Source organism: Rhipicephalus sanguineus, chromosome 2 (genome assembly GCF_013339695.2).
Source record: "Rhipicephalus sanguineus isolate Rsan-2018 chromosome 2, BIME_Rsan_1.4, whole genome shotgun sequence".
NCBI lineage: Eukaryota > Metazoa > Arthropoda > Arachnida > Ixodida > Ixodidae > Rhipicephalus > Rhipicephalus sanguineus.
In genome coordinates this window covers 127,251,006-127,278,213 of record NC_051177.1, presented here as the reverse complement: position 1 = coordinate 127,278,213, position 27,208 = coordinate 127,251,006, and the positions used below count along the sequence as shown (strand labels likewise).

The window sequence follows — 27,208 nt, the reverse complement described above, 5'->3', positions numbered from 1 at the left end:
GAGAGCCTTGACTGAAGAAAGAAGAGCCTCCACGAATGTGTGCGAGGTCCCGATCAAGCCCCGAAATGCGAACCCACACAAAAAAAAGAAGGATGGGGGAGGGGGGGGGGGGCGAGACAATAACCAGGCTAGCGAAACAATATCCTCCCGCTACGTCTTCGCAGGATCATCAGCCGAGGCAAAAGCCAGTGTACGGACACGGTTGCCACGGCAACCGCATCTGCTCCCGAAGGGGCATCACATCACCGCCGCTGCAGCCGCCGATGCGCCGCCTGACGGCCCGCGGATGAAGCGGACTCTCGACGGCTCCCGCTACCAGACGACGCTGAGCTTTCCTCTGGGTTGCTGGTGTCTGCTCCGCGCCCTTCCTTCGCGTCAGTTTCGCTTGCATCAGGCGCGGGAGCATCACGTGGTGCTCAGCTAAAGCTACAGCTAGTTCGAGCCCAGCTGTTTTGGGGATACATTCGAAGGGCTTTCACGAGAAACTTGCATCTCGGACCAAGCTTTCTGGAAGCAGAGAAAAAGAAAAAAACGGCCATAAAATCTGCCAGAAACCGACCGCTCCTTTCTTCAGCTGAGAGAACGTATTCGCTCTGTGATCGGGAAAGACCGGAATTCCAATAGTCGCCTGCGGTGTTAGTGGCGGTGCCGGCCTTTGGAAATCGTGTGTTAGGTGACTTTCGCTTGACTGCGCCGCTTTAGCTCCGGCCCCTGTCGCGGCTCCTGTGTCATGTGTTGTGCTTCGGACGGCGCGTCCGTACTTTGAACGGAATTATGTGCCATATGTGTGAGTGAGTGTTCCGCGAAGGATACATTTTCCTTCCTCGGTCTTAGCGCCTCAGGATTTTGAATTCTTGAATTTTTTTTTTGTGACACTAGGAATACCGTGACGATGTGTCTGATTGCGGTTTCTTCTTCACTGTGTGCGCAATGACGTGACAACAATGGAAAGTGTCCTTCCCAAAATCCCACTTGCAATCTACTGCGCTGCTCTCACCACTATGGTCCTTCTCGCCAAAGGTTGGTAATAATTTATGCGTGAAGCATGCGCTTTGGTTTGTCTAATGGCTACTATAAGTGATAATAATAGTTTACGAGACGCTTCTGCTCATTTTTGCGAGAATGGCAAGAGGCTACGCCGGGAAGAACCAGTACAACGTAGCTTAATCCGCAATTTATGTCAGGCAAAACAGCGTTTAATTCAATACCGAAGCCTGCTGAATATATTAAAGATGTGCCCAGATATCTCATCTCCAACAGTAGTGCTGATTGCATCAATTACCTCTCAGATGCTCTGTGGGGGACTTATGAAGCACTGTGTGAATGGGCTAAACGAAGTGTTAGGAACCACTAGTCAGTTAAATACCCTTGAGCATTAATTTCCTTCAGTGGCTTTTGTTCTTAACGACTTTTTCAAAAAAATGTTTTTCGGTCCTTATTGCACACGGACTGTAACCATACGAGATAATATGAAGGAACATTTGTTACCCTCAATTATTAATTGCACTGTCCTCATTGTGTATATGGCAAACATTTTTTTTACGACATCGACCAGAATGATAGAGTAAATTCAGTAAGCAAAACTTAATATGGCACCATGACGACTGCTCATAATGGGCAAAATCCTGTGGTCATCGCGCTGGTTAGTTCCGTGCTTATCTATTTTGCTTAAATTTTCGAGTGTTGCTTCTAGATCAAAGAAGTACACAGTCAAAGTATAAAATATCCAATTGAAAAATAGACGGGTCTCGACAACGTAGCATTGTAAAAACGCTTGGTTATGCGTTATGACATCAAAGATGCACCTAGCTTCACATTTTAGATTCATCTTTGAAAGCTTGTGTCTCTGTCCGAATCAACTTAGCATTTCACCGATCTTCAGATAAAACTACCTAGAACAGAAAGGTTTTCTTAAAGTGGTAATCAGTATTGCTGGAAACTAAAATCCTGGCTATACGCACTCAAAATAGTAATCACACATATTTCTTGCCTCGGGTTCATGGTAGAGAAATCTAAATATTACAGATGCTTTCACACTTTACGAAGAATCCACTTTTTTTTTCAGAAAACATTTTAATGATTCAACACCACAAGGATGAAATTTCTGGCACAAGGAAAAGTAGAAAAAGAAACGGTAAAAGATATCTTGATTACCTGAAGCTTTCCCACGTAAAAATATTTTTTCTTTGAAGAAAAATTTTATGTTGAGATAACAAAGCGTATACCAACAACTATTTTTCAATTGTAGTGCGCTGTGATCTCTTCTCACTACTCTTTCAATGAAACAAAAGTGATTTAGATACAACGCAAGAGGCGATGATTTTAGCGGGCGCGATAAAAATGGTAACCTAGTAACTTCTTGAGCCGTAATAAATAAAGTTTTCTTTCATTGCAGTTGCAGCTAACGCAGGGGGTGGCCTGGTCTAAGACGAAAATAGAATTCCTCTCATGTAAAATTTCCTGCGGCGCAGTTTTAACTTCTGATAATGTCGTCTACCACTGCGGAAAGCGGTTCTATTGGGACAATTAATTAGGCGGTGGGTTACTCCAAACACCGGCAAACCAAGTATATAGAATAGAGTTGATATAAAATCATTACAATATTTTTGGCTTACACTTCTAATGCGAGAGGGTGAGAGAATAGAAAACGGAACCACTAGCTTTGTCATGGGGAGGTACGGAAGGAGGGAGAGCTGCACTGCTGTGAAGGCTGAGCTTGGATGGAAATTCATTTCTACCCGTCGTAATAAATTGAGATTAAAGTGTTTACTTTCAATTCACTATTAAAACTGAAATTAACTAGGAATCTTTCCTTTAAAAAACACCCCATTACATCTCAAATCTAATCATCATTGCAAAATCCTGGAGTACCCTTCCAAAACAAACATCGACTCGAACAGCCTGAGTGAAAAGCAACTGCTCAGCATGAACGAAGATCTATTTTATTCCATGTTTTAATCTTCCCGTCGTGAGGCCTTTGGGTGCTGCAGTGTGCCCGATGAATAAAAAAAACAAAGATAGGAGTACAGGGAGCACACATTATAAAGTCTTGTCATTCGGTAAATTTTGGTACACTTAGCTGACAGGCCGATATGAGTAAAGATAACGCAAAATTCGCAAAATTCGATGCTCCCGCGATGTGTAAAGCGAAAAACGAGCGGGTGCGCTTCTTCAAATGCATCAGACGGAATAACGATTTCTCTGCTTGCGAGACGCACCAGCCGGAATAACGCTTCATTTCGTGCGCCTCTGTGATTTGCCGAGGGCGTATATCTTTTTCGTGCTTTATGCTGATTTTTTTTTCTTCCTGCTATTATATGCTAAACAACATGACTTATTACCTGTGGTAATGAGGGATCTCTTTTCTGCGAAAATTAGGCGGTGGAAATTGTTAAACTCGTTAAGTCAGTCAACTCTAAGTCGCGCTATCTTTAATTGTAATTTCTCTTTAATTTGGCGCAAATGATTTATCAGACAGTGTTTTCTAACACAGTGCGTCAAATACCCATTAAACGGGCGCTCAGAACTGCGTAGCGACAAACTCATAATCATCCTTTCAATTATACGCGATCCATGCGTATCTTTCCCAATAAATGTGACCGACCAGTCACGAATTTTGAAGACTTCACAATAGAAAGCGGTAGTATACCATAAGCATAAACACTGCCTCAATTTTCGTCACACAAATGCTTCGCGTAGATATGATAGCCATCGCACTGGAAACTAGCTTTTTAATGGAGCTTATTATGCAATTATTGACAACGCCAATATTTCATGTGCTGTCTTTGTCAAAGAACAGTTAAAGAAGTATTTTCCTGGACCCACAGACACTGAAATTCTTAGCTAATCGATTCGTCGCCAATCCATTGCCACTGCCGTAGCTTTGTTTCACCTATGTGCAAGCCTTGTCCTCTTTATAATTACAAATTTAACATTTATATAACTTTTATCTGCCTATACTCATGCTAAATATTTCCATTCCTAATACGTACGATCCACCACAATTCGCCTAAACGCCGTGCACTTGTTTTATTGATATCGGGCTAACGTGACAGACATTTTGGTCGTCGGTGCTGTATATGTTTTGGCCAGTGATGTTTATTTATGTTGTCTTTTACTAGGACACCAGTCCAATGAACTTTTGAAGATCAAGTTCAGCAATTATAGTGAGACGCATTTGCTTAGCATGTGCATTCAGAGCACAACTCCGCCGATGCATTCATATCCACTGCTGTCGTTGCGTAAGTTTGGTTTTGCATATAGGGTCAAGCGCCTGTAATTACACTGACGTCAATTCTTACGGGTGACGTCATCTCATTTGCGTTCCTGACAGATATAATGACGTATTTAGTGAAAGTAATGCAATGCTAGACCAATAGCCCTCTGTACACAGTTTCTGGTCCGGCATTAAGCTACTTATTAAAGCCACTTTTTGATTTAGCATCCCAGCGCAACTTTAACCTCGGCGTGTACGACCTGCGTGGAGTACAGAAGGAACCAAACTAGTTCACTATGGCATCTAAGCAGGGTTTAGGTCGCTAAGCTTGTTAACGTTCTTGCTTTAAGCTAATGCACTAAGGCAAAGTCACAAATGATGCAGCCTTGGGATTGCAATATAGCTCTTGCACGTCAGAACAAAGTTGTCCGTAGATAAAGAAAAAGTATTCGCGGCGAGATCGACCTATAGGTGGCAGCACCGTCACCCCGCTAGTATGGATACTGGTTTCGTGTGGTGTGTGTAGAAGTGCACGGGGCTTCTGTTTTCACATCGTGATTCTGTGTTCCGTACCCGCAGAAAACTCTTCGTTATCGATGGTGAGGTTTTGTTCGGTGCCACAATGCCGCAGATACTGCACAGAGCCAGGGATAAGCTTCCATTTTTATCCCACCGACGCGGAACTTCGCCGACTGTGGCTCGTTAGGCTTCGTAACGGCAGGGCGCCTTCCAAGTACGCGATGGTGTGCAGCAAGCACTTCGACGACTGTGCATTCGCATTCGCAGACGAGAAAGAATGGTGAGTAGCCAGCGATAACTTCGCTAATGTGTGCATTTATATGCTTGTTGCTGCTGTGCACTACGAGCGTGAAGGCGGTCGCAGTAAGCGAACGCTCAGGGAAGCTTCCCTGTGCCTTGATTTCTCCTACACTTCCTCAGGAAAATTAAGCGAGAATCAATCGAGAAAGAAGAAAATTAATTCATGGAATTTATTCTTTTGTCATTCAAGTACCGTCTGCGCTGTGAATGCAAAGTTTGTTCGCGCTTGGCTATGAGTCTGTTTAAACGAGAGTCCCCGAGTCCTTTTGTAGTTCGCGCATATTCCATTGTGTTTATACGGCCGCGAGAACAGTTCTCAGTATTCCGCAGGGCAAGTACGTGCACCGAAACGCGGCAAGTCTGTATGCATGATCTGGTGCATAGTAAAGGGTATCGTTTTATGAGCCCTCACTCGCCACGTAAGCGATGAAAATGCGCGAGCGAGTTTATCGCCACTGCTGATCTTGATGAATATCTTTTTCTCGCTCGCTCTCTTTTTTTTAAAGTGTTTTGGCGGAAGAGATTGAGGCCTGACGCACTTCCGACACTGAACTTGCCAAAGCGCAAATTTGACAGACATAAGCTATCCTCGCAAGTACACGGGTGTCTTTGTATACATTTCGCCACAAGTTATAATTGCGCATGGCAACTCAGTTTTGCGATTTCCGTGTAATTCCATTTTCTGTTCTGTTTAGGGGACAATTTAAGTACCGAAGTGTCAGACGTGACTTGACAGAAATATTTCTCTGCAGTGGGACCAGGACCGTACACAACTAAAGATCGTCGCGTAACCTATAAACGACAGTCCCAAAGTTATACACCTAACCACAACACGCAAGTGCATGAGAGCCTTTTTTTTAACCACCGAGCCGCTAAAAGGCGATATTCACATGAGATTTAATACTTCTCATCTTTAGGACAACGCCAAGTGCACTTTGCAATGCGCTTGAACCACAGAGTGGCACCTCCGCTGATATGACTCTCGTGAACGGACGGTACGTCGACCACACAGAGCACGCTCGACAAGTGCACTCACTGATCTTATTACAGTACATATACAACCGATCAAGGCCAAATGCTTCTTTACATCGTGTTAGGCATACGTACGAGCGGTTAAAGTTGCACCAACCGCCTTTTGAGGCCCTGCATGACGTACGCGCACATGCAAACACAACGCGGCTAGCAGACGACGCATGGAGCAATCCACACTAGGCGCGCTTCAGCCAGTAGCCGCCAGGCGGCGACTCCGCTCGATCTCGCGGCCAATAGACCTCAGTGGTACGCTATACAATTTTGTACTTAAGGTTATTCTTATTCGCCCCTTATACAATTTTCATTCTTGCTTTCGTAGCTTGCGCTAAAACGACGAGAATAAAATTAAAAAAATAACAGAACATGTTATACGCGATAGACCTCGAAATTCTAAGCACGTCTCAAAGCATATCCCAAAGAAGGTTAAGCAATATCTTTTGGCTTACACAGATGCACCCCGTACGAAACGTCCCTGCCGTAACTACCAAGGGACAGCCATACACATTCGTACAAATGCGACGGGTGTCAGGGCCCGCCTTGTCGCTTTCACTGGCACTGATAAATCAAAGCTCCCAACGAAAGCGGCGCCACCGCTTGTCAGCTGAGTCTTTATAGCATGCCCCGAGGTCGGTACGTGGGTTGTGACGTCTTGATTTATTTTCATCCAAAGTATGCAGCGAGCTGATGTGTGTTACTTAAGCAGTGCACCCACCTAACGCGTTATTAATAGCGTATCTTCAACTCCGTGACATCGTTCGCACAGTAGCCACTGCTCAATGCTGTCTTCCAATGGCGTGCTGTGAATGAGTGAGACTTTAGAAATATATGGGAAAAAGAAAGTTTATTTCGACGACACCGCGGCCCACGTGGTAAATGTATGCCCTTCTCGTCATCTGTATACACGTTCCACGAGAAGGACAACTTGGCAGCGGAATTAATTGGCTCCATTTTTCGTAGTCCCGGCTTTAGGATAGAGTGTCAAAGGCCCCCTCCCTCGCAGGGCAGTAGGTCTCTACGAAATATAGCGGGCGTGTGTGAAAGGAAAGTTCTTTTTAAAAAATATGAACGTGATGAAGTGGGATGAACGCGTACCATGTAATGCAGTGCTGCCTCCTTGTTCAAAGGCAAATGTATTCGAGGAGAACACACGCACGGGGCTCCGAAAGAAACTGAGCACTTCGTCTTTTGCTGATTATCCGTGTCAGTGATAAACAGCACGTTGCGCCACGCAGGGCGCGACGCCCGCCTTTTTGTGCAGCGAAGAAGAGATAAAAATTCACGCCGTCACTATGGCCCTTGAACTACATATAGACGGCGTCGGATGTAAATCTTGCTAATGTATATGCATCTCTCCCATCGGACCACAAATTTCGCTTCACGTCAGCCTCTCTCTTCTTTTGTTGGTTTATGCTTCTTCGTACCTTCTTTAGGACCAGCGCATCGCCATCAACAAACAAAGCAGAACGGGTTTTCAGTGCCCAAAAGAATTTACCGGGCTTGAAAGAAAGGGTGCGAAGGAGTTGCGAAACTTTTTAAAAAATGCGACAAGTGTGTTCTGCAGTGCCAGCGCATTTTTCATAGCGCAACTACCCCGCGCTGTCACACTGAAAGCGGAAGAAGAGAGCGGCAGCTGGAAAAAAAGACGCTGCCGCGACCTGCGCTGTCCTAATGAATAATGTCTCCGCTACCCGTGTTCCAAGCACGTGTTTCCCGGTAAGGATAGCCTTGTTTTAACTGTATTTTTTCCGGGTGTAGAAGAGTAGAATATATGATAGCCAATTGCAATCGTAAATTGCGAACGTGTGTTAACTGGTTGCCAGCTGTTACCTAACTCAGTCGCTACCTTCCAAAAGATAGTTGTACAGTCGATAAATTATGAAGGCGTGGACAATGAAAAAAAAAATAATACAAAATGCTTGTGCTGTTGTGCCCACCTTTTCGTATACGTTTTGTAGTCTCACTTTTCGAACCTTATAACCTAAGAGCTATTAAACTAAACTAATTCTGCAATTCAGTTTCAGCATTTCGAGATCCTCCTGATGTTTTTAGTCATTTGTGGTCTATACGAGAGAAGCGTGTCGTAACAATGTTCGTCACCTATCGTATTCAGGTTAAAGATATGCTTAGCTAGGAAACATATCGGCACGCAGTGGCTTTTTGCCGCATGCTGGGAGCGTTTGTATGCGTGCGTTACGTCCGTAACGGCGCTGCGTACTTAAGAAGGCCCCGATTTGCTAAGGCGCGTGCGCAGAACTTCTCGTGCCCACCATGCGGAACGCGGTGTTGATGCGTACGTAACGTACACACGGACGCAACATGCGCAGTACTAAATCTTGCTTATAAACAGTGTTAGTTGGGCGTCCGCTGCAGCTCTGCCGACGCAGGAAGGCGTGGGAAATAAATGGCAGCCTGCGTACGCAGAACTACTGCGGACAAGAAGCTAACCATTTCTAATATTTGGAGAATACTGTTTTTGTGCATCAAATGTCTCGCTGTTAACGGCAAAAAAAAGCAAGAATAAACAAGGCTAGCAGTACTTAATATATCCTTGGTTTTAAGTTGTTCTTGAGACCTCTGGACAGAGCAATATTTTATATTGCGAGCTGCTTTATATAAATGACCAGGATCGTGCCGTATGGACTTCCTAATTCTACAGCATGACGCGAATGATTTCATGTGTATTGTCTTCTTACATAAGAACCTTTTTAATCATCCCAACACAGTATGATCAGCCCGCGATGTCGCATTTCAGCCGTAATTCCATCCGTCCTCTCGCAAGCTGCGTTTTCGTCACGGTGTTAAGACTGAAGATACCTTGGGAAACTGAATATGATAAAACTAATAAAATTCAGTGACGTGGGATACCAAATAGAACACATTCTTGAGGATGTGGGTTCGATCCCGGGCCACGGTGGCAACATATCATTGGGGGTGAAACGCAAGGACGCCGATGTAGCGTCTCCCCGCCACGGTGGTCTAGTGGTTATGGCGCTCGACTACTGACCCGAAGGTCGCGGGATCGAATCCCGGCCGCGGCGGCTGTATTTTCGATGGAGGCGAAAATGTCTGAGGCCCGTGTACTTAGATTTAGGTGCATGTTAAAGAACCGCAGGTGGTCAAAATTTCCGGAGCCCTCAACTACGGCGTCTCTCATAATCATATCGTGGTTTTGGGACGTTAAACCCCAGATATTATTATTATTACCGATGTAGCATGCTGTCAGACAAAACTTCTTTTGTGTACCATCATTGTTTTGTTCACGCTAGCAATTATAGATAAACTATTCTCACGGAAAGCGTTTTTAAACTATATTGTATTGACACAAAGAAGTACTTTACTCTTCGCCGCCACGAAAACTATGCGCAGAAAACTATGCGAAAACTAAGTCATCACTAGAAACGAATGCAGACAAGTTATAAAATATGGTTCCGTTCTTCTTCCCGAAACAACAGGCTAAAAAACACGAGTGCAATTACGGTCGCCCATTCTGCACTTCAAAAGCAAGACACGGCTATCACTGAGACCGCAGCTAAAGCATATTTTTTTTTTAGTTTTTAGGTTACTTGAGTTAAATTAATGTACCGCGTCCTTCCTGGTTTTGTAATCACTGGTCTCTAACTGCGGCTCATAACGATTCAAATCTCCACAAAAAAGCATTTTTGCCTTCAGGCTCTTCACAATGAAGGCCACGAAAAATAAAAGACGCAGCGAGGATCCTTTTTAAACTTGTTTCGGTCGCCCAGTCGATAAAGAACGGGAACTGCGGTTGAAACTACGAGCTCTCTTTTTACGAAATAGGAGAGTGAGTATCACTCGTATACGTTCCGAAAGCCAAGCCCTTCTTCATGTAAGCGCTGGCTTACATTCCTGAAGTTGAGATGGCGCGGTATATTATCCCACGCTTAATACATGATGAAAGAATGAGACATTGGATACTCGTGACGCTGTTTCTATACTTTTTTTAAAGAGTATATTATACATTTCCTTGGCGAACAGAAATATGCGAGTTTTTCGGAACCTAGACTGGTGACGTCACGGGTACTAATTGTCTTTGTTGTACAATTGTAAGGGATAAATATAATCAGAAATGAACTGCACCGTGCTCTTATAAGCCAGAATAACGCATTAAGATTTCGACGAGTTCTGATCCTAATGAAAATGGATAAAGTGCAGTGTCACAAAAGGTTGCATTCTTGCTCAAAATGTCGCAGTTTAAACAAGTGTCGTAGTAATTTCATTCAGTTACCTTTTTGTTCAAACCTATCTTCTAACGTAGGAATGCCTTCGCTTTGGGAACACTTACCCGCGTGTTCAGCGTTATAAATCATTGCGGCTGCTGTATTCGTGGCCTATCCGTAAGAAATGTGCACCTTTGAGCATTTATTTACACTGTAATGTAACTACAGTGGCAGGAACATTGTGACCAAGATATTATTTTGTTTCTGCTGCAACGTATAGTTCGCAGTGACTACATAAATCCCACTGGAGGTATGGCTGTCAAGGTGTTACACCAGGTTTCCTCCGTAGTAGTATCGTCGCCTATATGTTTCAGGCAGAGCGCTACAGGTAGATTAGAAATAATCTTGGAACTGTGGTCCACCATAAACCCTAGACTTCATGAAGGAAGTTAGGAAGGCACCTTGGATCAAGCTTGGGAGGTTTTCTATTAAGAATGTATGTCCAAAAAATATTTTAAATGCTAGTTTGCCTTAAACTGTGTTCTCATCGTTGGCGCCACGGCTACAAACGTCTCTTGGTGAAACCAAATTGCCAAAAGCACTGGTTAAAATAGGCCTTGTTAACCAAAAACCAAAATAAATGAGCTTATACCTAGATGCATGCTTCAAAGAACGATGGTAAATGTTGTTATGCCTCGAGTGCTCGTCACATTTTTAAATATGGACGCGCCTTAAGGCATCTGTGCGCACGTTAACGCAGTTTGTTTTAACGAAATTCTGCTTTCTACATTTGCCTGAAACCTGTTCGAACATTCTATTACGCATTAATCTCAGCCATTTTATAGCGCATTTATGAAATGATCACGCAACGCATTCTCTCTCTATAATAAATCAGGCAAATTATGAACAATATCAGATTTGTTTTGTTTATTATGTTTTTTTAAAGCTCAGTTCCGACGAAAACCTCACCTGTTTAATGACGGTGGCCGCCGGGCCGCGAATGCGTAATGTACACCATCGGACTAATTTGAATAGCGGGAATTTATTATAACATTCAGAATGTCGTGTCACTAAGCAATGATCCCGTGATCCGAGGTCCGCATTACTGTTGGCATCTAAAACTGTTGCACAGAAGGAATATGTATATATATATATATATATATATATAATATATATATATATATATATATATATATATATATATATATAGTTGAAGAAATGAAGGAGCACACTTACGAAAATTGCATATTTTTACTCATTTACGTTTCGGCCGTGGCACGGCCTTCGTGAGAAGGCCGTGCCACGTGAGAAGGCCGTGCCACGTGAGAAGGCCGTGTCACGGCCGAAACGTAAATGAGTGAAAATATGCAATTTTCGCAAGTGTGCTCCTTCATTTCTTCAACTACATGTGGACCGGACCTTCAGAACTTTCTTTTGAATTATATATATATATATATATATATATATATATATATATATATATATATATATATATATATATATGTATATCTACATATATATATATATATATATATATATATATATATAATATATATATATATATATATATATATATATATATATATATATATATATATATAACGCACGAATTAAAAACAAAAAGCGACTTACTTTAATTATGTTTCGGAGGTGCTTTTAGGTCTGAGAAGATTGATTTCAGTGAATACACCATTTCTCAATCAGCATCTATTTTCGTTACATCATTGTGAGGAAAAAATGAGACACACATCTTTCAATGGAACACGCTTTCTTTTTCAGCGCATTTCTCATTACGGGACCCCTGGTAACCGCCTTTTCGATGCCGACGAAATCAAAGCCCACATAACTCTCGTTAAACTGCGCGAGCCGGACAGTTTCGCGCTTTCTGGTCAAATTTTCCCTAAAGTTTTGTACCGCTTTATTTCTTTATCACGTCTTTTCTCTTTCGCAATTGCTCTTTACACCGCGATGTCTTCCAATCCATTACTTTTGCGTGACCCCAATCCCGGACTTTCGAACGATTCTTCCTTGACCTGTCCAATCGCCACTTGTCACACCCCTCCGTCATTTCTTCCTTTCTTTTTGGTGTGTCGTTCAATTCAGTGCTCTTGCTTTTGTCGGACGGCGTTTTTCTGTTTAGTTCGCGTTGGCTTCACGCCAAGGAGGCAATAGCAAATGCCTCTACGAGCGAGAGGTCATGACCTCTACTGTAGCAGTAACGTCGATTTTCAGCCACATTACGGATTAAAAACCGTTGGATTATTACAGTTTAGAAACTAAATCTGACAAAGGAAAAAAGGAAAGGATTAAATTTATATGCAGATATTGTTCGAAGGAATATTACTCAGAATTGTCACGTTGTTTTTTGTTGGAAACGAAACATGAGCTCGCATCTCTGTTTAGGCGAAGTTTAATGTGTTTATGTTAAATGCTAGTGACCTTACAACGCCGAATAAAAAATTGCCCATCAAGGAAAACTTTAAGAACATCTTGGGACTAAGGTACGTACATGAGTACAAAAAATAGTCAGTGCCGTAGCACATTCTTGTATTTGGGAACACATCTGCTCTGTAAATATTTTTGTATAAGTCTTTACTATATAGCGGTTGTCTCAAGCTTTGTTTATCTCAATTTCCGTCGCTGGGTTCTTCAATGTTGGGTATAATATTAGAAGACAAACAATCACAAGATATAAGAGGAGTGAACGGCGGGTGACATATGTGCACTAAACCTTCTTTAACTACCCTTAATAACAATATAAAATGAATTGTTACCGGGGAGAAAAATCGTTGGGATATTGAAGTATTGTGAAATTTTCTTGTTAACTATTTAAGCCTAAAAGATCAAATAAACCCAACAATATGCTGCTGTATACACCTGTGTATTAAAGATTTAAGTCAAGCGTAATGTTTTTTTACTCTCAAATTGGCTTTCGAAAAGAAAACATTATTAGTCTAGACATTCTAAGGTTTAATAGGACTTCAGTGCCTCGAACTGCATACGACGTGACTCGTAACACGGTGCATAGTTTCGGTACGTGAACTACCATAATTTCCAGAAATCATTTCTGATGCAATGTGCATTTCTCGTGGGCTACGCGCATTCTATTGATTGCCTTTTTGCGAAAGCACTTTGCTATATTGCACTTCTCGTTCCCTAACATCAGCATATTTTTTTTTTCTGAATATGTGCCTCACGTGTCAAGGCACACCGCCGCAGTATGGCTTCGGTAAACAAAGTGTAATAAATACGAGACGACAATAAGTGCACCAGAAATAAAATTCTGAAGAGCCGCAACAAAAGCTCCATCGACAGAAAAATGGGCAAGATATAAGGGAAAAGCAGAAATTTTAAGCTCGCGGAACCTTATTAGCTATCGAGCACTGGGAAATACAAAGCGTTACTAAGAGACTTGTGGCGGAGGAGAAAAAAATTGAACTAATGTGCGCATGCGCGCACACACACGCACACACGCACACACACGCACATAAAGAAGTGTGCGTCGTCCAGTTTATAAGAATTAAGCGGTCATGCAGAGTGGTCGTAAGCTAAAAATTTAATGGATGACCAGTTTTGTTAGTCTGGTGGATCGCCAGAGTTAAGTAAAAATTATGATTTACAGAGTAACCATGGAAACAATAAATGACCCCGGAAGGATTATGCCCTGCACATCGGCAGTACATCAGTGACTCTCCTTGTTTTTTTCAGGAGCGGCCTACAGCATTCATGGTTTATTTTGCTCCCCCTTTTATTTTATTCGTTTTTATAGCTTGCAAAGTTTGCACTCACGGGAAAAGAAAGTACAGTACTGGCCACTGAGAGAACGCTCGTTAAGGATTTGCTAGCATCTGAGACTGATAGAATGGTATGAAAGTACGCGTACTGTCCTTCTAGTGAAGGTGACAATGTATACCATGTATATTAGGACATATATAGGTGTATTATAAGTGGAAATCGAGAGCGTGCACTTCACTGCATTATGTAGCTCTAGAAAACATATTCTAGAACCAAGTAATATACGTACCATCTGCTCCACAGCCATTTTTTTATCATTGCAAGCAGCGTTGCCATCCCAAATAACCACTGCAGCGTTTATTCAGTGAACATGCCCTTTTAAGGGCCCTTCATAACACTCATGTAGTATACAAACCCCAATTTTGAGTTGTCCAACAGTATACTAAACAACAGTATATTAAAAATCCTGGGGCTGGGAAATATAAAGAAAGAACATAACAATAGTCATTCCTTAACGTATATAAAATGGGAGGAATACAATTGGACGACGCAGAAGGGGAAGAGATAGCTTAACATTGGAAACAAACCGTCCATTAGGGCTTTCTATGCCAAATGCATTTTACGTTGTTACATCGATTGGCTGTTTTCGTTTAACGAGGATAGATGTTTCGGCGCCATCACTTTATTCGACCATGAACGTAACGCTCTATACAGTCTAGCGGCGTTGCCGTTGTTTGAGTTTCTCCGCCACGATTATGATCTGAACCACTCTGCTCGATTGCTTTTGTGACTTTCTCAAGGCGAGCACTCTGGCGACGTTCCAGTATAAGCCCGTCAGCACAGTCGAGTTGTTGATATTTCACAGGGAACGCTGTTCGGTCTAGCGTATAGCAACTGTGACGTACTCAGATACTCCTTCGTCTCTATTTGTGTTTATTTCGCAATATGGCAAAACTGAAGTAGACCAGTTCATTGGAGTGACGTCATTCGGCGGCAGCATTCTTTGAGGGCTCTCGTTTGGGCATGCTGCCAAACACAGCCAGTCCGGTTATCACTAAATTCCTACATGACAAAATTTTCTGTTTCTGAAAAAATGTCGGTGCTGATGGCTTGGACGCTTATCTTAGTTTTATTTACATGACAAAAAGGACACCTTGGAATGGGAGTGCGGCGACGGTTACAGAATTTCTCATAAAGCGATAGTGTTTTTTTTTTTCACATGTAATGTTGTGGTGTCTGATATTTCTGCATATATAAGCTGTACTTGAAAAGCACAGTACACATATAATAATCACGCAGCGTATACGCTCAACGTAATTTACAGAAATACAACTATTTACACCCCATGTACAACACGTAGATTTATCTAGAAGCAGTACAGCTCATCCAGTACGTATTACAAGGAAACCCTGATTGCAATAACGCAATACTGCAACAAGAATGACGCTAAAAATAGATTATTCCCAAGCCAACATTTACTAAAGGAACCACATATCTTATGTCTATGAAATAATGGTACCCGTTTTTGACAGTTTCGCTATATGAATGAAACAATGAAATATTTCAAGGATGCCTTATTAGCCTACGCGGAGAAGGCGACTGCCGGAGTGCAAAAATATCTGCATACAATAATACGCTGCAGAGCTCACGAATCATACTGTGCAACGATAAACGGGAAGACAATGGGCCATGCGGCGTGAAACATGGTGTTTGTTGTTACTATTTCCTTCAAGATCACGAATCACATGCCCGGCGATTAGAACTGATGGCTACAGTTTATTGCACAGTCGTGATACTTATCAGAACACACTTGTGTGTTTAGAACGATCTGGGCTCACATCGGTTTTGATCTGGATTCCCCATTTCGGCATGTTTAGACTTACGTGATAGCGTGCTTTGTTGCTTCGTTCCACCAAAGCCACTTCTTAATGTATAGATTGATTTACCGTACAATAGTTGCTAGATGTACTAATTCTTTAAACCTTAAGTGACAATAATCATTTGTTTGAACTACTTTTAACACCTAATTAAATTGAAACTAAGCTGTCAAATTCTGCATGCGAAGATTATCGATAAATGGTTCTTTCGACATTATGTTCAGCAAAGCTGCAGAGCAGCTAGGCTAATTTGTTTCCTCGATTACTTTTGCTATGAATCTGATGTATCAATGAATCTCGCTGAAGGATCACAGAAAGTGAGCACAAGCGTCCCTGAGGAAGTGTGCGACTGGGAGATAAAACGAGAAAAAAACAGCAGCCAACTGTCGCGCCCTTTTGCGACAGATAGCAAGCATAGGAAGCAACGCTGCAGTATCTTTCCACGCTAGACAGGATCGCCAGACTGATAAAGGCTTCCTCATAATGCGCACGATGCGAAGGAAGCTTCGAAGTCGACAACATAGAAAACAAAATCAAAGGACCGTCAGGAAACTGGTGACTACGACGAGGCACGGCATTAACGCTGCTGCCGCAACATACGCGAAGACGGAAGGGGCCTCGGGGCACTGCGGCGCATCTCGCGAGGACCGAGCCTCTCGACAAGCGACATTAGCCGAGCGTAACGGAGAGGACGAAGGCCTAAGCCGTACGTCGAGAAAGAAAGCCGTGGGGCTGGAAGAGAGAGACAGAGAATAGAAGAAAATAGCGATAGCTATAGGACGTTCGCCGTCGAAGGGCAGCGTCAAAGGGTTTTCGTGGCAGGCATGTACTACGTCGGGGATTGTCACTACAATGAAGGCGGCGCAAGAAGAAAGAGTTCGCGGAATGGATCCTGAAAGTAAACAATGAGACAAGCTCGTCAACCTGACCTGAGCTCGTGGCTGTTTGCTAGCCTATATGTATACACACAACTGGCAGACACCATCTTTGTGGTAACGTTCGAGGAGGTATTCTCCTAGTTCTCTTCATCTCGGACGGTCGATCGAGAGCGTGTAAGTTTGTACAGGCGAGGATTGGGACTGGCAGTGTGTAAAGCCCCTTTCATCATTTCCTGGCCGTATTGCTTCTTTATCAATACACTATGGTGGCTATTTAGTTGTGACGCTGTGCTCCTGAGCTGAAGGTCACGGGTTGGCATGCCAGAAGCCTGGTGCTCGTAGGTTTAGTACGCACTAACAAATCAGTGTCAAAGTTATTGGCCTCTACAGTGGTACAGTAGGTACGGCACTTGGCTGCTGTAACCAAAGGGACGCGGGTTGTACCACCGCATTTGTTTTAGTTCAAACATTTTATTTATAATCCGTCATTTCACCTAATAACGTGAAAAAATATTTGTCGTGCTTATTTGCATAACCAGACGCAAAATAAGTGGCGTGCTCGAAGCAGAGGCATCTAGTAATAATTGCTGCCGGAGCATGGTAACAATATACCGATTGTCTCAAGAAATGTGTGCGAAATTCTAAGAAATCAGGGGAATGCAATATTTCTTCGAAGCCTTCACAATTACTTTTTTGTAGCTGCAGGCATCTTAAGATCGTTAAAGACATTATGTAGGGCAGTAATCAAGAAAGTTAGGTCCATTAAGTTCTTAATTAGTGCAGTTGAAGTTCAGTTGAAGTTGAATACAAGAATTGAAGTTCTTCATGCGAAGCACCAATCGTAGCTTTGAGATGCAGTAGAAGCGACGCCTCTGGTAATATTTGCGAAGTAATGTAATTCAATCACGTTCAACGCCGAAACCGAAGCACCGATGAGCGCAACAAGCAGACAACCAGAATGACGTCGCTGTTCCGGGCAACGATTACAGAGGTGTAATTCTTCCGCGTTCTTTAACATGTCTGTGTCATGCGTGCTTCAGTTGAAAAGCTCAGCCCGCACACCCACACAACGAAGTCACTTCATGGTTAATGCAACAACGTTCACTGATTCTACATGTCTCGAAAAGAATATGGCAGTTGCGCTCATCCGCGTTTCGGTTTCGCTTTCGCCGCTGAATGTGGGTGAATTTCACTACGCAATTATTACTACAGGCAGTTTTTCGAAATCTCAAAGCTGCAATGGGTTCTTCGCATGAAGGACTTCAATTCTCCCATTTGACATAACCGCCTAACCCCAGCTATTAAAAAGTTAATTAACTTTACATCCCTAATTACTGATTCAGAGAACCTCCACCAATATGATACGGGGTTGCTTGAGTATATACAATACGTATTTACAGAGAGGAATTTGTAAAAGAGCCACGGTGGCTGACCACCACACTCGCGCGCCAGTCAGGCTGTCCAGCCCTTCGTCTTCCTTCACTACATCTCCGTAACAATATATTTAACCATCTTAGATGCCTGCGGCTACAGAAGAAGTAATTGTGAAGGCATCGAATAAATATCGCATTTCCCCGATTTTTGAGAATTTTGGACACATTTCTTGAAACACCCGGTATGTACGTTCATATGGTAGCTGTGTCACAGACAGCCGAAACAGGTCCCATTTTTCGCAGTCTATTAACCAACATAAATCGCTGTGTCAGATATGATCTATGAAGTTGGTGCTTGGGTAATACAAGACCACGGCACATGAGGAATAAAAATTGTGCCGGACAGTACTTGTTTTGCGTAAGGATGACCAAAACCTGAGCCTACGGTGAACGCGGCGTCAAGCAAACTATATCGCACCTTATCTGATAGTGCCCACAATGCAGTGTGAGATGCAACTGCTAGAATCGTTTTGCCTTCTTTCTCAATGACTTAGATGACCACCTTCTGCCGAAAGTTTCACTATTTCAGCCACACTTATTTCATCACATTCAAAGGCATAGAACCGCTACCGCTTTTCTTGCAATCCATCAGGCTGTCCTAACGCCCATAATGGAGCTCAGTTGCAGCACGTTTTTATTCCTCTTTCTATGCCGTCATTTCAATCCATCCTTTTCCCCAAAAAAGTGCAGGATACCATACAGGAGACTATGTTGTGGTGAACTTCATTTTTTGGTTTACGTGATCCTTCACTATTTGTCTTCAACTATTTCTCTCACCACTGTTTGTCCCGTGGCAATTTCTGTAAGTGCTTAATTCGATTCGCTTGCGAAGTCAGTGTAGATGCTATTGTATCGACTAACCCAACTAACTACACTTTTTATTGCGATAGCAATTATATGTACAGTCTCGGCTGGTTTTCGCCGCCGCCGTCATGCACCGTATATGCATAAGTGTATGTATATGTATATATATATATATATATATATATATATATATATATATATATATACATGTCCTAAAGAAAAGTAATTCAGAAAAAATGCTTCCGAAGCGCGGAATCGAACCAGTGACCTCTCTCTCCGCAGCGCGTGGCGCTAACCACTACGCCACAAAGCGCAGAACCTTTAGGTAGCTAACGGCGAGCGTTATATACACACCCTTTACCGCTGGCAGGACTCAGGGACGGCAGGCGCTTATAAGCGTTTCTTTATTACCTGCGAGATGGCGCGAGGAGCGCAACGGGTGCATTTAAATGTCGTGGGCCACCTCGCTCGCTTCTTCTAATATTTGCGCAGGGAGAACCTTGCCCTTCCGCTGTCTACTCGCGCGGTAGTTGCTGCCAGGGGGCAGATGTTTTTGCAGCGTAGCAGCGCGTCCATCACGGGCGCTTTTCTTGCTATCGCATTCTTTGCTTCACCCTTGCCGTGAAACTGTGACTTTTCAGTCTATGTGTCGAAAGTACAGGCGTGTCCAGTGCATTAGGTTACGTCCACTTATAATAGCGAATATGCCACTAAAATTATTCCTCTCAAAAGCACGAGTAAATTCGCGTTATTTAAATCTCGGTGTGCATACTAAGCCCAAGAATGACGTTGTTGAGCAGTTTACACTTATTACTCCTGCACCTCCTTAACCTTCAACAATGTGCATGAAAAATGCAAATTGACCAAGTCGAAAACATTTAACTGCCATATGGTGAAAGTGGGTGATTCGGAGTGAATACTGGTGCCGAGCGTTGTATATTTTGCAGAAAACAAGCCACAAATTCCCCACATTACTGTTTAAGTGTGGAAAACACAGTATTTGCAGTCGCAATACGTAGTTTATGAACGATAGCATATTAAAGAGAAAGACAACCGCTCAGAACATGAATTGTGATAACCCCACTAACGAAAAGATTGCCTCTTGCATTGCATAAAACGAACCCTCTTTTTTTTTTTTTGCTAAACGCGGATTTATATCTTTATTTCTTCCCTGAAAATTGCTTTTGGCGCCTCACGTGGCAAAAAAGTCAAGATGCACATGATGGCAATCACGTGACCTTTTACTGGTGTACGCGGTTCATTGTCTGTATATTAGTGTTGCGACGCAGTACACTTTTTATTATAATCTTTTGTAACTTATAACATGTGCATATACCTTCGCGTGTACTGAGCAGAACAGTGGCGCCTCCTTCTCTTCACGTACTCATGAGCGGCAGCATGAACACTGTTAGCTGAGGGCCTAGCGGCCCCTGCCGTCGAGTTGGTGAAGTACGAAGAGCGCTTCGTGGCCATCGCGATTGGCTCCAGCAACGCACCGCAGCTAATCGCGGAGTGCCCCAGCGCCTGGCTCACGAGGCGGTAAAGGGTCCTCATGTGATGACTAGCTTCCGAAAACTTATTCTGCCTGCTTTTTATGTTGAAAACGGTTGAAAATGTCAATATGAAGGTGGTTAACCTCAGTTCCACTCATTCCTGTGAAAGCAGAACCTTGAGCGCAATGAACAGTTTGCGAGGAGAGCTATCGGCATCGCTATTGCTTCACAGCGTTGCTGGAGCAAGAACTCGAACCTTTTAGTGGCTCCTCAGAACAAAAAATTCTGCTTACAAAATATCCGCGCGCTTTTGAAATCAACCGCTGCAGGTTTAACGATTACCGTGGAGGAGATTTTGGTTGTGCAGTAAAAGAAATTAGGTCGAGAAAAATCGGTGGTCAGTCCCGTTAAGGCAGTTTATGAATTAACAGAGGGTTCGTTCTTTTACACGAGGACATAGCTTAGAAGGCGGCGTGTTCAGAATGGCACGTTTTTAAAAACTTTCGTGGCAACAAACTCTTCCATCCTCTCTAAGAACGAGCACTCGGTCGTCCAGAGAGAGGTCACCGCTGCAGAACGCCTACCAACTCCAGAGTGCGCCAACGTAATGGGCTTTTCGTTCGGAATATTGCTTCCCGTTCTACCGGAAGTGAAGTCCGGGAAGGATCCGGAAATTGTTCGCAGAGACACAATATGACGTGACCGAACAGGCCTGAACACGAAAACGCCATTTCCAGACACTCGTTTGCAGGCAATAGTGCCACGCGAGTACGTGAGCGGAGAGAGTGCCTAGTGATGGAAATTGGACATCACATCCGGTGCACAGTGACATCCGGTGGACAATAGGCAAAGAATTTCCCCGATGGCTTCTTGCGACGGTCACATCATGAAAAGTAATCACTCCCAGTATTGCTTCCGGTAGCACTCAACGTTGTAGTTTATAATAAGTAGACACGCGTGGGGAGCTGTCCACGATAGTCAATAAATCCGGGTGGCTTTCAAAACTTCAATGTATCTTTTCTTGTTCTAGCCAAACAGTTTTGCGATAGAATTATATCGATAGAATTATTTTTTTTATCTACAACAGCATTATATCGAGAAAGGGAGATAAAGAGATTTTTTTTTCCTCTACAAAACTTGATGAAAAATATACAGTGGCTAAGCTCGGCTAAGTCAGGATATACATAGCGTTAGCAAAGGTTCAGCTGATTATTCTAAGCTTTCCAGATTTTCTAGGAATATTAGCCTTCTTCTGTTCATTCTTCGTACGCTGAATCGCCAATGGCCAGGCAACTACTTCGGGATCCGATGAGATAAGCTTCTCGGCTCTTCTGAGCCGTCGAGCAGCATTTGCGCTCTCCTTCTCCATGCGTTACCCACCTGCAAACGCCAGTCAGAGGCGCTATCAAGCGGCTCCAGCACATTATCAGACGGCGACTGCACAGCGAAGGCGAATAGCTGAGCGCGCGCTGGCACCAATACGTCTGCCAAGGCTACGACGTCACTCCTCTGGAAAGCGCAGACCGGCGGCGGCGAGTCGCGCGCGGCGGTGGCGGAGTGTGCGCGCGCTGGCGCCAGTTTGTCCGCCGCGGCTACGACTCCACTCCTCCCTAGCGCGCAGACAAGCAGCGGCGAGCCGCGCGCGGCGGTGGCGGAGAGCGCGTGAAATGCCGGCTCCGGTGAGCCACCTGTGTGACATCAGTGATCATCGCGCATGCGCAGCACGGCGCATGACGATCCACGCGAAATCGGCTCCGGCTGGGCAAGTGTAGCTAACGCTACAATAATCTTTTTTGTAAAGTGGAGTCAGGAGATCAGGGCTGTACGCCGCTATTCGCCTAGCGCGCCACCGATGGCGGCGCTGCGAACGGCGCTCCGGGGACGCAAACGGGGGGTTCCGCTTTTGTCGTCTGCTAGGCTCACGCTAGAACAGCAGCATTTTCGCTGTAGTTCGCTCGCGTCGCACCGCGCTCCTCTACTACCAGCTGTATTTTCTTCTAGTGATAGTTCTATAGATGCCTGTCCGCATTACAGGAGGTTAAGAAACGTTTACATTTAACGTATATTCTGTATACCCACAGCAATCGCGGTCAGGATCATGCCCCCGAGTTAGTGGCGTAACTAACAGGATCGGATGGCCCTGAAATATCTTACGTGAAAGCGTGAGCGTCTCGCCATGCCAATTAACGAGCGTCAACGCTGCAAGCGAAGAGAGAACAATGTTACGGCTTATTCGAAAAAACTTAGTGTTGTGCCAGCAGATTTGTGTTGAACGAAAATGAACACTCCACTCCCAATTATAGTCATGTCCACCTGTGCACACAAAACGCTTGCCGACTAAATAAAATTGATAAGTTCACCTATCAGTGGGTTATTGCGGAAAACTAGCGCACATTGGGCGAGTTCGAGGCACATTGAAACTTGTTACGTGCACTATCGGCACCGAGTAGAACGGCAGCAGTGGTGCGCGTGGTGCAGTTCGCACCCTTATGATTAGAGAAAGATACGCTCATGCGGTTTGCCGCTGTTGAGCCGCATTCATGCTTTCGATCGAGCAGTGGTGCCCAATCGGGTGTGCGCGCCTGTCAATGGTGATGACAGGACGGCGCGCACTATGCAGTTCCTAATGCCTGGGCAACACGCTCTGCTGTTCGCGTTGTATTTCCCACCGATAGTACAGCTTCGTAAACAATAGGAAAAATCGGCGAAAGGGTCCAGGAAGAGGAGAAAGAGCGCTCTTTGCCACCATTCGTTTCACCCTCTGGCAATTTCTTACTATTCTTGATCGCGCGTTAACATAATTGCATATTTTAAGGCAAAAGCCTTAGATTCCTCATCAAACGCGAAAACAGACCATCGGCGTCCCGCGTCGGTGGCGTCAACACGAGTGATGCGAAAAATCATCATCACGTGATCGCGTCACTATGACGTCACAGATCACCAAAATTTGTGATGTCATCACACGATGTCGTCGCTTTGCATTGCCTCCGTGATCGCCCATCGATCACGGGGACAGTGCAAAACCAGGTGAGGTGTAGAAAGCTTGCAATGCCTCCGATCTTGGAAGCAGTGCATAATCACGTTAGGCCCGGAAAGCTTTCGGAGCGGGCGGGCAGGAACAATATATCGACTGAAGAAAAAGAAGAAGATGGCTTTAGGTTCGAGTTGTCTCAGGCAAATTTATAAGAGTTCCTTCAGTAGAATGATCCCAGCACAACATATAAGGAGTCAACCGTTATGAGTGATTTACACTATTTTATTGCAAATAGATCTTATTAGGACTTATCTTAAAAGAAACAATTAGCAGATCAGCCCTTCAAGTTCTCCTCAAGTGCGACTTCGAAGACTCAAGTATCCCCTGGACACCGGGGCATGAATCTCTAGCGGGAAACCGAGCGGCGCATGCCGCAGCCCGAGAGCACACACACCGTGCTACCCCGCAGCGATATTCGGACTCCGGAAACGCAGAGGAGCGAATACCGAGGAAATATTCAGAAATACTCGCGCACTACAGGAAGCAACGACGCCACTATCCACCTGCTCACAAAAGGCTGACTAGAGAGCAAGCAGTGACTTGGAGAAGGCTCCAGGCAGGCACCTATCCGCACGGTACACTACTCCACGCAGTGTACCCCGGCAACTTCAGTAGGAACTGCAGATACTGCCCGGAGAGTGCTAACACCCTTTACAACATGGTATGGGGATGCCGAAACAACCCAAGTATCCCGACCATAGACGAACAGAGCATCCAAGAAAATCCGGAAGACCAATGGGAGGCGTTGCTGACGTCACTAAACCCTGAGGACCAGCTCCGACTGGTGGACAGGGCTCTGGCATCAGCTGCAAGCAATGGCTACCTGGAATAAGGAAGTCACCCACCTCTGGGCGAAGAGAACGCGCGCCTGGTCAGACAATAAAGTTTAATTCTCTCTCTTATTAACGTTGGGCTTAAAATATGTTGCATAAGAGAACTCCTCACGACCAGCCAATATTTCATATCACTGTCGTGCATCCCATTTTTCCTCGTGTTCCCAACCTTTTTATTTCTTGTTTAAATTATAAGTACTCACGACGCTCTTACACAACAGCTGCTGAAAACTTGGATCTAATCAAAGGCTGTTGCCTCTAAGAACCACTTAATTATTTTGAATGACATCACACGTCGTTCTTCATGCGCTTAAAACTCCTAACAACAGAATTTAACAGAAGGAGCAGGCTTGGCAACCGAACATGGGCAGCACGCTGTATACATACATTGCGCTACAACGCAGACGCGAAAAGCCTGAGCCCGAACGCTGCAGTCAGGGATCGAAAACGTGTCGGAAAGTCATCCTGAGTGCGCCGCGGCCGTAGAACAGTGAGGAAAATAAATGTTCGCCATACACGCAGATGTACTGTCGGCCGCAAACGTTTGCGGGATCTACAGCGCGTGGCGAAGCGACGGAAAATAGCACTGCTGCGTCACCTACCGTGACGTGGCGGGTGTTGAGGCTATCGGCCGCGGCCTCGGAGATTAGCGACGCTGCGTTTGGACAACGCGCCATCGGTAGGTGTTCACTACACATAAAAAACCTTCCTCATCTACAAAGAAGTGTCATCGCGGCCTTATACGTTCGGTGGAATGCTGCTTCAAAGCGGCCACACAACTGGCATCGTCAAAAGAGGTTACATCCGGAGTGATGCTCAGGTCGCCCATGACTGAGCCACTATACAATACCCATAAAGGGTATTGATTCGTCTACTACTATAATCGAGTGACGTCTTTCTTCAGATAACATTTTTCAGTCGAGCAACCCTCAATGTGTACTCGAAGCAAATTTCCATTCATGCTCCATGTGCCCAGGCCAACAAGAGCTGTCCGCGCAAATATAAGTAAATAAAGAGCACACATCTAAATAAATATCGCGGGAAGTAAGGCTAATTTAGGAATGTCCCTTCATCACCGAAGCAGTCAGCTAAACACAAGCTAAGCATTGGTTCTTGAGCAACGCTCATCGATCGTCTTCTCTACCCCAAATTCTACAGAACTTGAGGAGTTGTAATAAAGAATATCAGTGTTTGGATTTAATGATCTCATAACCGAGAAGATGCGAAATGGAATCACACTGCACTACACCGAAAAGATTAGGCAAGTTGAAGGTGTCGCTTCGCATTTCCAAATCCGGTGCATCGCGTTCTCGCCTTCTGCCTGGATGCGTTAGCCTTGTGAAGAGGCGGTAGAGAATCTCAGGAAGTCTACCGGTTGCTCTTCAGAGTGCAGTGAAGAGTGATGTCCGATAATTGAAATTCCGGTCTCCGATACGCTTCTAGCACCGGAGAGCGCCTTCACACGTACAGGATCCATATAGGCCGAAATTCCTTCTCTTGCAGGCAAAACGTACAAGCCAAGGCAATGCGGGATGACGGAGAGTCGAAGCGAATTTCGGAAAGCGAAAAAAGTGGCGCTTTAAAATTGACTGGGTAGAAACCCTCGAAAGTGACGATGATCACGAAAAAAAAGAAAGGTTGAGATAAAATACCTCGCCAGTCGTCACGCCTCAAATCTTTCGTATTCGTGCGATATCCAAACAAGCAAGCAAACAAACAGGAAAGTACGACCACCCATAGAAATCTAGATTCGAAGTCGTGGGCTTGGTGGCATCGACTGCAGGCCTTTTAAAAAAAATGTGCACTGGGACTCAGCGATGAAAAGAAGATTCAGTTTGATTGCTTTCCCTTAGTGTTTACACAGCGCGCCAGACTAACAAAAGTTTCAACACCTAAACTGACGCGGTTTACTTGAAGCTTTCCCACTTTGTGAAATTGGGACCAACGCTGTTTTTTAAAATAAATAAATAAATAAATAAATAAATAAATAAATAAATAAATAAAAACGACACATAATGGCTGTGTGTTTCTTTAGCACTCTAAAAGCACGTGTGAGCTAGGATTTCTTTTTACAGCAGTCGAGAAGTAACTCGATAGTGAAACCATCTTTTCTTTTTCTTGGCAGAGGAAAGCGTCTACTATTATTATAAGCAGTGTAGAACCAAAATCACTACCTCTTAGCTGCTTCAATACAAAGATACCGTTTAGGTGAAAAATATACTTTATACTCTTAATAATGTTTGTGAGTGAGAACGTTAAGCAAGGCATTTAATAAAAAATATCCAACTATCTAGTTCAGGGTAAGCAGAAATAACAGAATAAATAAAAACGCAACCACCACCGACGTGTCTTCACATATTAACCGCAGCAACCACGCTTTCTAAAATGAAATGGCGATTCTCCGGCGCCTTAGAGTGCTTTCGTTTTTTGTGCAACATTGCTGTGCACTTGAGCGTAGCAGGAAAGCCCGGAAGAATTTGGCAGTAGTAGATCGCAAAAACTAGACAAAACCAGATATTGAAGTTGCCATACCCCCCCCCCCCCAAAAAAAAAAAAAAGAAAAGGAACATAGGTGACTCTACACGGCACATTTACTTACTTATTTACAGTACGTCACTGGAATGTCTACTTTTGTGCATTGTACATGTCAGTATTCAGTGGGAAATACAAGAAAAATGATTCATAGCGTCCTGTCGAAATGTCTGTGGCGTTGTCCATGAAAATACCTGCGGTTAGTGATTGCTTCGGTGGCTTCAGAGAAATCGTTCCTAAGTGTAACGACGCGTGGCCGTGCAGATGACTTGAAAGCCTCAGCTATTCCAAAAAAATGTCGTTGATGCATAGATGAAAAATTATTACACAAGGAGTGTCACTGG

General features: G+C 44.0%; 1 protein-coding gene across 2 annotated transcripts in view; it reads left to right on the top strand.

Annotated features, from left to right (window-relative positions):
• Positions 1-323: 323 nt before the first annotated feature.
• The window catches only part of LOC119383659 (low-density lipoprotein receptor-related protein 4), a 182,835-nt gene continuing 155,950 nt past the window's right edge, over positions 324-27,208 (top strand). For both annotated transcript variants that reach the window (XM_049412608.1, XM_049412607.1), the window contains exon 1: positions 324-1,020. In XM_049412608.1, the coding sequence (XP_049268565.1) occupies positions 945-1,020 (76 nt within the window). In that variant the 5' untranslated portion in view covers positions 324-944. The remainder of the gene's footprint in view (positions 1,021-27,208) is intronic.